At 50.2% G+C, this 13,743-nt stretch overlaps 2 protein-coding genes across 2 annotated transcripts in view; one reads left to right on the top strand and one right to left on the bottom strand.

The window, feature by feature from the left end:
* Positions 1 to 13,743, bottom strand: part of BCR (breakpoint cluster region) — an 814,161-nt gene that overhangs the window by 767,004 nt on the left and 33,414 nt on the right. The gene's annotated exons all lie outside the window — the stretch shown is intronic.
* Positions 283 to 1,166, top strand: LOC105546061 (histone H3.3-like). The gene has a single exon (XM_011989154.1). The coding sequence runs from the start codon at positions 388 to 390 to the stop codon at positions 796 to 798; it is 411 nt and encodes a 136-aa protein (XP_011844544.1). The 5' UTR covers positions 283 to 387; the 3' UTR covers positions 799 to 1,166.

Consider the following 13,743-nt stretch of genomic DNA (forward strand, 5'->3'; position numbering starts at 1 on the left):
TTCCTCTACATGAAACACAGCAAGAAGACGCCATCTATGAAGCAGGGAGCCCTTACCTAACATGTAATCTGTAGGTGCCTTGATCTCAAACTTCCCTGAATCCAGAACTGTGGGCACTAAATCTCTCTTGTTTATAAACAGCCCAGCCTGGCATTTTGTTATGGCAGCCTGAACAGACTAAGACACCTTGTTATTCTCTATCAGAAGCAGGAGAGATGCTGCCCAGAGACCAGGACAGGAATTCTGCCCAGGTAACCACCTCAAGGTTCCAATGGAAGTGTTCGCAGCCGCCGCCGCGCCGCCGTCGCTCTCTAACGCCAGCGCCGCCTCCCGCTCGCCGAGCTCCAGCTGAAGGAGAAGGAGGGTAAGTAAGGAGGTCTCTGCACCATGGCTCGTACAAAGCAGACTGCCCGCAAATCGACCTGTGGTAAAGCACCCAGGAAGCAACTGGCTACAAAAGCCGCTCGCAAGAGTGCGCCCTCTACTGGAGGGGTGAAGAAACCTCATCATTACAGGCCTGGTACTGTGGCGCTCCGTGAAATTAGACGTTATCAGAAGTCCACTGAACTTCTGATTCGCAAACTTCCCTTCCAGCCTCTGGTGCGAGAAATTGCTCAAGACTTTAAAACAGATCCGCGCTTCCAGAGCGCAGCTATCGGTGCTCTGCAGGAGGCAAGTGAGCCCTATCTGGTTGGCCTTTTTGAAGACACTAACCTGTGTGCTATCTATACCAAATGTGTAACAATTATGCCAAAAGACATCCAGCTAGCATGCCGCATACGTGGAGAACGTGCTTAAGAATCCACTATGATGGGAAACATTTCATTCTCAAAAAAAAAAAAAAAAAATTCTCTTCTTCCTGTTATTGGTAGCTCTGAACATTAGATAATTTTTTTCCCATGGGGTCAAAAGGTACCTAAGTATATGATTGCGAGTGGAAAAATAGGGGACAGAAATCAGGTATTGGCAGTTTTTCCATTTTCATTTGTGTGTGAATTTTTAATATAAATGCAGAGGCGTAAAGCATTAATGCAAGTTAAAATGTTTCAGTGAACAAGTTTCAGCGGTTCAACTTTACAATAATTATAAATAAACCTGTTAAATTTTTCTGGACAATGCCAGCATTTGGATTTTTTTAAAACAAGTAAATTTCTTATTGACGGCAAAAAAAAAAGAGATCAAATCTATAATAAAGTCTCCCAGTTTTAAAAAAACAAAAAAAAAAAAAAAAAAAAAAAAAGGTTCCAATGGCATGAGGCAGGAAGGCTTGGGCTCTTGAACTCAGCTTCACAGGCCCAGATAACATGGCCCACGTCTAGTCTGTTCCACAAGCATGCTGTTGGTCACAGCCCCCAAGCCTATGGGCCTCCTGCCATGCTCCCCTCTCCCAGGCCACGTCTCCTTCTACCTTTCGCCCTTTGCCAAATCCCACCCTCTCTTAGCCTTCTCTACAAAACCTACACTCCTCTGCCTCCTTCCTCCAGAACAGTTTCCCCTGCTCTGAACTTTCTCAGCACTTAGCACTTGTGCAATTTATCTGACAATTGTATCAACCTTTTCCACCAACACACTGTGAATTATCTCTTTACTTCTCATTTTAATCTGCATATGCTGTGTTCCACCTTCCCACTTAGCCTGGAAACTTGGCCAGAATCAGATGGTTTTCTGTGCCTTACTGTGCCTTGTAAGGGGCCCAAGACGCGCCAGGCAAGTGTGTCACTGTTCACTCTGCAAGCATTAGCTGGGCACCTACTACATGCCTGACATTGTTCTAGGCACTGCAGATGTAGAAGTGAACAAAGCACACAGTAACTGCAGGAAACTAACGGCAGGAAACTTGCTCCACAGGCAGACCAAGAGGAGTAACAGGTGAGAAGACAGGGGGAGGGCTATCACTTCTCTCTTTCTCTTTTTTTTTTTTTTTTTGAGACAATCTCACTCTGTTGCCGAAGCTGGAGTACAGTGTCATGATCTCAGCTCACTGCAACCTCTGCCTCCCAGGTTCAAGTGATTCTTCTGCCTCAGCCTCCTGAGTAGCTGGAATTACAGGCGCCCGCCACCACGCCCGGCTAATTTTTGTATTTTTAGGAGAGACGGGGTTTCACCATGTTGGCCAGGCTGGTCTCGAACCTTTGATCTCAAATGATCCACCTGCTTCCGCCTCCCAAAGTGTTAGGATTACAGGCGTGAGCCACTGAGTCCGGCCAGCTGTCACTTCTCATAATAAAGACAACCCTGCCGTCCTGAAAGCTGCCCCATGAAGAAAAGTGGGAATAGACAGAAACTCGAGTGAGCCTGGCGGGAAAACAAAAATGACTCTTGCCACTGATTGAGGATCTGGCCTGAGTCCTGAGAAATAAGGACCCTGCCCCCTACCAGAACTAATCAGAGCCAGCAGCTTTCCCTAAGAAGCACTGAGCAGTGTGTGCATCCTCGTGTGGCCTCTTCATTCAGCATGGAGGTGCAGGAATGGGGCTCCCCAGAACCCCCCAGCCCTTTGCTCCAAACCTATCATCCTGGACCTCTCCTGTGAAGACATCTCCCACCTGCTCTGGTCCTAAGGGAGGTGCATGGGGAGACAGGAAAACCATCATTTACACCCCTGATGAAGGGGAACAGGGTGAAGGAGGGAGGGGAGAGAAGCAGCAGACCGGATGGGGCAGAAAACCCTTCAGAGGTGCTGAGACATGGTCCCCCATGGCTCCTCTGCAAACCAAACGTGACTCTACTCTCTCTAGGGAGGCTCAACCTCAAACACGCGCCTCAGAAGCCTGAAGTCTCGGTCTGATGCATGAGCAGGTCATTTTCCATCTGCATCGCCATCCTCTAATTTGTAAAAGAGGGAGCAAACAGTGGATACGAATTACTCATGCACTAGGAAGAATGAAGTATTGCATCTGAAGCAATTCTAGTTTGTTGTCAAGGAAGCTGAACCAGGAGGTAATCAGAAGGTACTGCTAGCTCATTAGAGTGAGAAACTCAACCCAAAGAGGCCATCACCTCTGCAAATCCTGCCCTACCATCAAAAGGGTGGGTTCTAACAGACAGGCTTCAAAGATACCAAGAGGCAACGATGTGAGAGCAACTCCTGTGTGTGTCCCCGGGGACAGTCTGATGAAGAAAACAAACCTAGCCCCTTATCCAAAAGGGGAACCACGGCATGAAATAAATCTCCCTGGCAGCCCACAGTGCAAACTGGCTGCTCACTCTGATGCACCAACGATTCCAGGAAGCAGCGAGGGTGGAGGTTACTACCTCCACCTTACAGATGGGAACGCAGGTCCAGAGAGGATGGTTGCCCAGCTCCGAAATCAACACCCACAGCTGATTTTCATTATATCCCAGAAGCATGCAAAGAGTGTGAATGAAACTCCAAGTATACAGTAAGAGGAAGTGAGCTGAGCTTGCAAGTGGGTGGAGAAGAAACGCACTCCCCAGGCAGCCTCAGGGACTCAGAAGCCCTGCTTCCAGCTCCCGTAGCAGACCAAGCCTGGGTGGGGCTGGGCTCAGGGATTCCCATGTTCTCAGCACTTCATACCTGAACGCAACCTGGAAGTAAATGCTCTTCCCAAGACAGTCATAGCCACTGAGCCAAACGACCCAGGTAGAGAGGCAGCAGGAGCTGGCAGACACAGAGGCCATTCCCTGACACCTGGCTCTGGCTTCTCCAAGGGAAGTCACTCACCCCTCCTTCCCTAGAACCAAACACGCACCTGTCACTACAGCAGGGTCACAATCCCATGGATGGTAGGTGAAACTTCAAGGTAACCTTCCTCCTTTCAGAAGCACATTCGACAGAGGGAGGTAGATCCTGTTGGTCCCCATGCAAGGGTTGAAGTGGTTCAAGCACCATGGGAGTAGGGGCACAGCAGGATCCCGGCATGCTCTACTGGACATGGAGCTCTAGAGGGAACTGTGCCCAGACAGCCTCGAAGAGCAGGTGGCAGAACAGCCCCTCCCCTCTGTGCAGCCACACATGACACCAGCCAGCCCCAAGGGGCCATGTCCTCCGAGTAAGAAGCAATGGTAACAGGATGGCTCAATGCTCCAGGAACTGCAGGCTTGGAGGCGAGAAGGCGGCGCACACACAAGTACCAAAGGGAGCCCAGATGGTGCAGGAAAGAGGCATGAAAGAGGGACTGAGAGTGGCCGGAGGGATACAGGTTACATGCAGGTCACGGAGAGAGAACGACATGGGGTGGGACAATAGTGGCGACTGCAGAAAGTAGCCTCAAAGCCAGACACAGAGGACAGAGCCGGGCAGGTGGAGACATAGTGGGTGACATTCTAGGCAAGGAGAGGGGGTGCAGGAAGCACACAGAGGGGTAGCGGGGGACTCTCAGAACTAGCAGTGAGGAGGGAGCTGTGCTCCCGCACTGCCAGTGCCCACAAGCATGAAGGGTCCTGCACTCCTGTCTGCCTGAGATGCGTGGCCTTGACCTTCAGCCTACGGGCAACTCAGAGGTTTGTGAGAAGGCAACAGCGGTCAGGCCCCTGTAAGGGTGAATCTGGCCATATAATAGTGGACATGGGCAGGAACCAGGGACAGAGGCCAAGGGTGGGACAGGGTCAGACTACCCCGCTGGGCTCCACATAGGGATGACTCTGGAGGCATGGTGGGGAGAGGCTTGGGATCTGGGGGGAGGCTTTGTGCTAAAACAACATCGTCTAACATAAGGAACAGACCGTGAAAATGCCAGCCGCCCATTCAAGTGTCTTTGGTGGGCACACTCAGCTTTCGCCGACTCACTGGAATTTTCAGCTTTGAGAAACACCTACCCAGTTGGAAGACATGCCCCACCAGGGCCATCTGTTGGCTTAAGGGCTTTGCTGCTTCACTTTCTCCCCTCCCCCTGGATTATTTTTAAAAGATTAGGTTTCCTGTTTTCACTGCCTGGTTGGCCCGGCCCTCCATCCATCCATCCATCCGTCGTCACAGCCATTAGGGCAGTGGCATGGCAGGAATGGGCTGGAAGCTGCAGGCCCTCTCAGCTCCATAACGAGGGATCAGCCACCTCCTCACCCGGCACCAGCTGGCCGCTCAGTAAACACCGCTTCCTCCCTGCGCAGGGCCAGGCTACGACCTCTCCCTCGGCAAGGGGCCTCTTAATGAAACAAGTCAACAGGCGATTTTTCCTAGCTGCTGACAGCCGCCCGCCCTCAGAACGGGCTCATTCCAGGACAGAAAAAAACAGCCCTTTACAGGAGTCCCCTCTGCCTTGCCTCCCATCCACCAGCATCGGGGTACAGGCGAGCCAGGCTGTCCTGGGTGAGGCCCCATGGGTCCTCACTATGAGGACCAAGGTCCATGCCTGTCCAGTCGCTTGTGGCTTGAGTGGTGATCAGAGATCAGCACACTGTTCAGCTTGTCCCTAGATGAGTCTCACAGCTGAAGAACAGCCACCAGCCTCACCTCCGCACCCTGCCACTGAGCAAACCAGACCCCTCCTCAATATCAGACCAGAGACTGGCAGGGGCTGAGGTGGTGGCTACCCAGCTCTCCAGTCCCATAGTGGCCCCGTGCCAAGGCTGAGCAGGGACAACTAGTGGGTGGGGGAGTTTCCACCAGCTTTATCTGCCTTACATAGTGGCGGTTCCCCTGAATGCTGTCTGGTTAAGAGCTCTGTGGCTAGAAAGTAAAAAGTTGAAACCCGGTGGGTCAGGGAAGGGAACACAGTTTCTGGTCACCCTGGGCGCGAGGCACTGTCCCAGGTCACCTCCTGCGATCCTCACATGCCCCAGATGCTCACCCAGCTCTGCGGGCTCAGACCTGCCTGCCCAGATCTGCCTGGAAGCCAGGACACTGGCAGGGCCCGAGGGTCAGGTCAGAGCACAAATCCCACACCGAGGGGACAGCACCGGGGTTGTGATGACAGAGGGGTCCAGAATGAGAACGGTGAGGGCAGGGACGCCGATGCGACAGGGGAAGGATTCCTCTGGTCAAAGGAGGGTTACTGCTGGCCCCAAGTTTCCCAGGAGCCAGGCCCATTTGCCCGGAGCAGGTTCACACCCCTTCCCTGCAGGGCCTGACTCTCCTCCCCAAGGCGATGTAAGAGCCTGCGCCACGGCTCTCCCACCAGCAGGATCTGGCCGTCAAGGCCTCTCCTGTCCAAGCAGACAGCCACAACTGCAGATCACTGCCTACCCGGGAGCTCTAGCCTTCACGGGAGCGCCCTCCCTCCAGGTCTCACGAGCATCCCACACGCAGGCAAAGTGTGGTTTCCCATGTATTTATTTATTCCACTTTTTATTTTCAAACATTTACAAACTTACTGAGAACTTGTAAGAGTGCAAATAACCATCCGTTTAGGAAACAACAATGACCTTAAAAAGGAGCCTGAAGAATTGACAATTCCACATTCCCCACCCACTTCCCTAACTCCAGTCAACCAGACTTGAGGGTCCTTGGACACCAGGGTTCTCACTGATGCCCCCAATCCTATATAAGTAAGCTTTTGCAGGCTGGGCCCCACGCCTACCTTACAGAGAAGGCCAACCAATGCCCCTATGGCCTGGGTCCATTCATGCTGAACCCAAGGCCTATCCCTCCATCAAGGTCAGCAAGGTGAAGAGAGAGCACCAGAGCTTGAAGACACCCCACGGTGTGGTCACTATCTTGGACATCTTCTTGCTGAAGGCCAGGCTGCAGAGGTCCTGCGCTGGCCGAGCCTGCAAGTTCATGGGACCTAACAGTGGATCTGACACCCTAGCAATCTTGAACTAGGAGTCCAGTGTATAACACGCTAAGGATTTTTACTTTAACTCTACTACATAACATGGCCAGCAAAAATCTAAAAAATCACAACCTCACCTCCTCTACCAATGGTCTAGGATCGTTTTCCCACAGTCACTTCCAGTCCCTGTCCTGTGACTGTATAACTAAAATCCTGTGATGGGAGCAATCACCAGAGCCCCTGAGAACCATGCCTTGTGTCCACATGACACTGCTGCTCCTCCCATCAAGAGGTAGAGTCCAGCTTTCTACCCCCGCTTGGATCTGGGCAGGACTTGCGACAGACTGTGACCAACAGAATCTGGTGGAAGTTCAGTTGAGAAGTTCCACAGCCCAGGCCTCAAGAAGCCATGCAGTATCCACCTTTGCTCTTGGAACCTACCCTCCATGAGAAGCAACTCAGGCTACACTGTAGAACAATGACGGACCACAAGAAGAGAGAGGTCTCCGCCTTCTGGTGTCCCTACCAAGTCCTTAGCTACAAGGGTTAGGCCACCTCAGATGCCAGCGGCAGTCAAACCACACACTGAACACAGTCACATGAGCAAGCCTGTGTGACAGCAGAAGAACCTCACACCAAGCTAGATCGCACTGCGATTAAATCACATTGTTTTAAGCCTCCAAGCTTTGGGATGGTTTGTTACTCAGCAAGAGATGACTGATACAAATCATCACACTGTGGGCACTCACTTTTTCCACTTAAGACAATGTTCCACGTTGCTAATTCATTTTCATCCTTACCATCGGAGGACAATGACAGAATAGTCTACTAAGCTAATGGAACCCCTTTTGTATTGCAGGATGCTCAGTTTGTTTCCAGCTTTCCACTGTTATGAATACAATGAATAATTTCACATAATAGCACTGAAAAGGAAAAGGGGGAAACAATTTTCCTTAGGAAAATGCCCTAGGGTGGAATTACTGCATCTGAGGTTATAAACATGGTAATGCCTCTCGAACAATGTAAGCACAGAATTCAAAGTGAAAGACATCCTTGTAGCATGATTTTAAAAGGAGGCAGTGAGTACACTTGGTTTCGCAGAAACACAGGCATTCATGTTCTGAAGCCAGGCCCCACAAAAATCGGTGGTGTTGCCAATGCTTATCAGAGCCACTCAGGCTGGACCAAAGCGGAAAGAACTCGGAGCACCTATCCATAAAACGTGCCCACAGCTTCCTCCGAAACACTCAAGGGAAACAGAAGGTTATATATAAGACATTTCTCAGTTAGACTTGGTAATTACCAGCTCAGCCAGATTTCCTAAACATGGCAAAATTAAAGGGAATGTGGTAATTCTAGAAAATGACCCATGTTTACAGGAAAGGTAAAATTCCTGGAGTCTCAGTCACCATCTAATTCCTGGAGTAACTGGTCCCATATCCCTTGTACACATGCCCATCCCCTGAAGACAGGCTCTAATTTTGGGTTCCTGAGCTGCTGAGTGGGGTGCAGAACCACTGTCTCAACCTATGAAGGCCCTACTAGACCTGTCCACTTTGTTCCACTTAGGAGGCAGAGTCATAACTAAGCGGGGTCCCTGTCCTACCACCACTCTCCTTTCATCACTGACTTGCCCAAGGACAACCAGCCCCGAGGTTTGTACCTGTCCCCATCAGCAGATGGAATTACACTGAAACACCTCCCATCTCCCCTGAACCATAGCTGAGGCTCACCACTTCCCAGAAATGGCTGGCTCAAGCTCCCAGAGAAGGTAGCAGAAAACAGGTATGGGGCTTGAAGCCAGAAACCCTCCTTTCCAAGAACTGCCCCCCCCTTTATCAAGTGACCTGCTACGTTCCAGAAAGCTATGATCACAGTAGTTACTCAACAGAACGGGGAAGGTTCTCCCCTCTCCCATTAGTGAGCAGCTGGCTGAGTGGTACCTGGGTCACATGCGCAGGACAGACCTGTTTGCAAGCGGTCAAGAGTAAAAGCATGTGTACCCGTGTTCACAGCGGCATGCTTTACAAAAGGCAGAAACACGTCAGGTCTCCACCCACCAACAGATGGATAAGCAAAATGTGGTGCAGACATATAATGGAATGTTATTCAGCCTTAAAACGGAAGAAAATTCTAATACATGCCACAGCAAGGATGAAACTTGAGGACACTATGTTAAGTGAAATAAGCCAGATGCAAATGAACAAACGCTGTAGGATTCCACTCATACGAGGTCTCTTCAGTCAAATTCATAAAGACATAGAGTAGGATGGCGGTGGCCAGGGCTGAGGGAGGAGGGAGTAGAGAGTTGTTTACTGGCTATAAATGGGTACAGACTTTCTGTCTGGGGAAGATGAAAAAGTTCTGGAGATGGATAGTGGTGATGGTTGTCCAACACCGTCAAAGTAGTTAATGTCATGGATCGATCGTATACTTAAAAATGGCTGAAGTGGCAAATTTTACATTATGTATAGTTTATCATAATTTTAAAAGAAAAAGAGTAAAAACAAAGCCCAGCCTACTTTGATCCCCTCCAAATGCAGGTTTGGACAATGCACACTCACAAACACAGACTCTTTCTCTGCTCTGAGAAGGAAATCGTGCCAGGTTCCCTGCCTAGCCAACTCCACCTAAAAGAAGACATGGGCAACATAAGGAGCCGATCCCCAGACAGCATCCTCACAGCTCCCCCGTCCCCGCCCTGGGAGGGCGCACGAAGCACGAAAAAATCCACCTGAGCAGAGAGACAGTCGGACGGAAACACAGGTCCTCCCGGCCACGGCACAGGCCACAGGGGTGGAAGGCTGGGACGGCCAACAGCAGCGCCTCCCAAGCCAGGTCCTCAGAGCCCAGGTTGGGTGGGGAGGCTGAGCTGGGCAGTCTTTAGGACCTGTGGCTCCTCTTTTATCTTTTTCATGTACTGGGGGGGTCATCTGAAATACCATTTGCAAAGAAGGGATCTATCCCTAAAATAAAACCATTTGAAAAAAACTACTGCTGAGAAATGAACACTCCAGGCTTTTCCAACTCTGATGGAAAAAGGCGGCTTCCCATCTCCCACTTTAGCCCTTAAAAAAAAAAAAAAAAAAATCCAGCCAGCTGATAAAGCAGCCAACATCCTCTCCTGCTATCTGTCATAACAGCAACTACGATAACAACAATAAAATGAGAATAACAAGTGTTATTAAGCACTCAGGGCATGCCAGCAGCCACGCTAAGTGCTTTTTCTGCACGCATCATCTCATTTAATCTTCACGGCAAGTCCCTGAGTCAACGACTACTGGGATTTCTATTTCACAGATGAGGACACTTACTGTATTTTATCCATTATCAGGCATGCATTTTCCCCAAATTTCAATGTAATTCAAAGTGGAATCTCGCATCTCGCCCTTCGCAATGATAACTGGGAGTATTATCTTCCTTCTTTTTTTTTAAAGAGACAGGGTCTTGCTCTGTTGCCCAGGCTGAAGTACAGTGGTGCAATCATAGCTCACTATAGCCTTGAACTCCTGGGTCACTCAGGTGATTCTCCTGCCTCAGCCTCCTGAGTAGCTGGGACTACAGGCATGCACCACATGCCCCGCCAATTAATATTTTTACTTTTTTTGGAGAGATGAGGTCTCACTTTCTTGCCCAGGCTGGTCTCAAACTCCTGGCTTCAAGAAATCTTCCCACCTTGGCCTCCCAAAGAGCTGGGATTACAGGCATGAGCCACCACGCTCAGCCTGCTGCCTTCCTTCTTAGTGGCACATCCACTAACAGTGTGCCTTACCCTAGAGGGAATCTCAAAGTGAATGACATGCTCAGTGCACAGGCTGGGACCTGGCTCTGTGTCCCTCCGGAATTTGAGCCCTTAGCCACTGTGCTTGACCATCCCTCAAGGGAACGACTCTCCAAATCTCTCAACCCAGCCCCTGACTTCTGTGTGGAGCCTCACTCAGGGTCCCCAGGACTCAGGAGCACAAGTCAGCAACACTGCCCACAGCCTAGCTAGCACCTACCCTGGCAGGCAGAGACCTGGATGTACCCACCAAGGACAGCCAAGTTCAGGGCCACGAGTGTCTGTGGAGAGACAGTTGCAGCGGTCAGCCACATCCTCTCCGGGAAGGCTTTCCTGAGAGCCAGACAAGCAAGGAGATAGGTGAATGAGCCCAAGGGTCAGAACAAAACTAGACAAGGGACGTTCTTGTGGCGTGTCCCCAGGAGCAGCACTCAGCGAGGAAGCCCAAAAGCCTCCCAAATTAGAGAGAATGCTCATCTGACTGCCAGTCCTTGTCCTTTTTGAGGCCAGCAGCCTCCCAGGAATTAAGTTAAAGCCGCCGTCCCTCACATCGCCAAGTCCTCTGCAGACAAGACACTGATTTATGACCAAATAATTCATACTGTGGTCTGGGTAATATTCAGAACAGGGTGTGCAGCTTGCAGCTGCCACATCGCTTGCCCAGAGAGCAGGTGCATCTATGTTCCTCTTCAGAGAGGAAACAAACCAATGGACAGAGTCATAAACGCCTTCTCCATCAGAATTGGAGTGAGCAGCCCATGGAGGCTGTGTGTGTTGAGAGACAGCAACGCTCACGGGTAGACACAATCCACGAGCCAAGTCGACACGCTCATTCCAAAAGGCCCCTATGTCTCCAGAGCAAGCACTGCACTTCTGCTGGAGATGCTGGTGGCCCTGCAACAGAGAAGGCCGCCCCAGGCCCCACAGAGTCCAGTGGGGGCTTACTTCAAGCCTTACTCCAGTGCTGGGATTTTCTGCACCTACGCAGCAACAACTCCATCAAGCTTCCCAGAAGCCAGTGTACTCCCTGCTAAGGCCCTGGGGTCCTGAGCAACGCGTGTCTCTATAGACTCCAAATACCACAGCAGTTCCTGGGGACACCTTTCAGCAGTTTCAGATCCAAGGACTATGGACAGTGAAGGGATCCCACTTTGACCACAGCCCATCCTTCGGGGTCCCCTCCTGTACAAACCCAGTGTGTCTGCCAATCCTAACTGCAGCCAATCCTACCACAGCTCAGATTCTGGGCTGTAGGCGTCCATGTGGCTCGATGGCGTCCCTCCTCTCTCCAGCCCGCTTCCCAGGGCCTGGCCACTCCAGCCGCAAAGATAACAAAGAACCCAGCAACAGGAAGAGGAGAAGTTCATGGGAAAGCGGCAGTCCCCTTGCAGAGGTCGGAGAGTGCAGTTTCCTGTCCACATGCCACTTCTGGGGTCCAGGCCCTTATGGGAGGCTGAGGATAGGGCTGGCAGGAACCCGGTTATGGGGCAGGGGAGTCTTGCAGACAGCAGGGACGTTGGAAGAGGGAGGGGGTTTTGTTCTAGGGCACCCCGAAAGGAGCAGCCCCAAATCTGGAGGGAAGGGTCCAGGCTCAAGGAGGAACTGAGGACAAACAGAGTGAGAACAGTTCCACCAGCCCCTACCCCCGGAGGGTGAGATGTGGCCTGGAAGATAGGACTTCTATTAAGAAGCTCTAAGATAATCCCAGCACTCTGGGTGGCCAAGGCGGGTGGATCACCTGATGTTAGGAGTTTGAGACCAGCCTGGACAACATGGTGAAACCCTATCTCTATTAAAAATACAAAAAAAAAATTAGCCAGGCGTGATGGTGGCCGCCTGTAATCCCAGGGACTTGGGAGGCTGAGGCAGGAGAATCCTTGAACCCGGGAGGTGGAAGTTGCAGTGAGATGGTACCACTGCACTCCAGGCTGGGCAATAGAGCAATCGTACCACTGCACTCCAGGCTGGGCGACAGAGCGAGACTCTGTCTCAACAACAACAACAACAACAAAAAGAAGCTCTAAGAACTCTGTCACCAAAAGCCACGTACCATGTGATCCCAGAAAAGACAAATCCATAGAGACAGAAAGCAGATTGGTGGTTGCCAGGACTAAGGGAAGAAGGGGGTGGGGAGAGAGTGCTAATAAGTATAGCGTTTCTTTTGGGGGTGATGAAAATGATCTGTAATCAGACAGTGATGATGAGTGCACAACTCTGAGGTAACACTAACCACCACTGAATGGTCCACTTTAAATGGGTGAACTCTATGGTATGTATGTTACATCTGAATAAAGCTGTTAGTTAGTAGGATAGAAAGGGGAAGAACAGTACTGACCCATCTGTCGGATGAAACAATCCTTGGTAATAAAAAGGAATGTGTCATCGGTACACACAACTTACATGAATTTCAAATGCATTATCAAAGTGAAAGAAGCCAGAGCCGAAAAGTACTGTACGATTCTATTTATATGACATTCAGAAAAGGCTAAACTGTAAGGAGAGAAAGCACATCAGTGGTGTCGTGGGCTTCAAGTGGGAGAAATGCCTACAAGGAACAAGGGGTAATGCAAGTTTCTGGGGTGATGGACCTGCTGTGTATCTTGACGAAGGTAATCGTGACAGAATGCTGTCACACCTCACAGAACAGTATACCAAGAAGAATGACTTTCGTTGTCTGTAAATTATACTTGAATGCACAGACGCGCACGTATACAACCATCAAATGACATCATGACATCTTTCAAGCCTTTAATTTTTTTTTTTTTTCTTTTTGAGACAGGGTCTTACTCTGTCACCCAGGCTGGAGTGCAGTGGCACAATCATGGCTCGCCGCAACCTCGACCACCCAGGCTCAAGCGATCTTTCCACCTCAGTTTCTTGAGTGGCCAGGACTATGGGTCCATGCTACCATGCCCAGCTAAATTTTTAAATTTTTTTGTAGAGATGGGGTCTCACTTTGTTGCCCAGGCTGTTCTCAAATTCCTGGGCTCAAGCAATCCTCCCACCTCAGCCTCTCAGTAATACAGGTGTAAGCCACTGCGCCCAGCCTAAATCTTTAAGATTTTTTAAAAAGAACAGATAATTCACAAGATATGTATTTTTGTTTTACCTTCAACCCAAAATTTCTTTTTCCTAGGGTAAAAATTACTATAATTGGAAATCTGCTGAAACAGGAAAGGAAGTTGGTTGAAAACCAAATAGCTGAAAGTGGGTGAGGGGCAAATAATGTAAAAAATCTGATATGAGAAAAATACCATTGAGTGGGGGCGCAGTGGTGCATGTTTGTAA

This window comes from Mandrillus leucophaeus, unplaced genomic scaffold, assembly GCF_000951045.1.
Source record: "Mandrillus leucophaeus isolate KB7577 unplaced genomic scaffold, Mleu.le_1.0 Scaffold349, whole genome shotgun sequence".
In the NCBI taxonomy this organism is placed as follows: Eukaryota; Metazoa; Chordata; class Mammalia; order Primates; family Cercopithecidae; genus Mandrillus; species Mandrillus leucophaeus.

Excerpts from the sequence above, each read along its gene's own strand:
- LOC105546061 (XM_011989154.1), top strand. The coding sequence starts at position 388 with ATGGCTCGTACAAAGCAGACTGCCCGCAAATCGACCTGTGGTAAAGCA.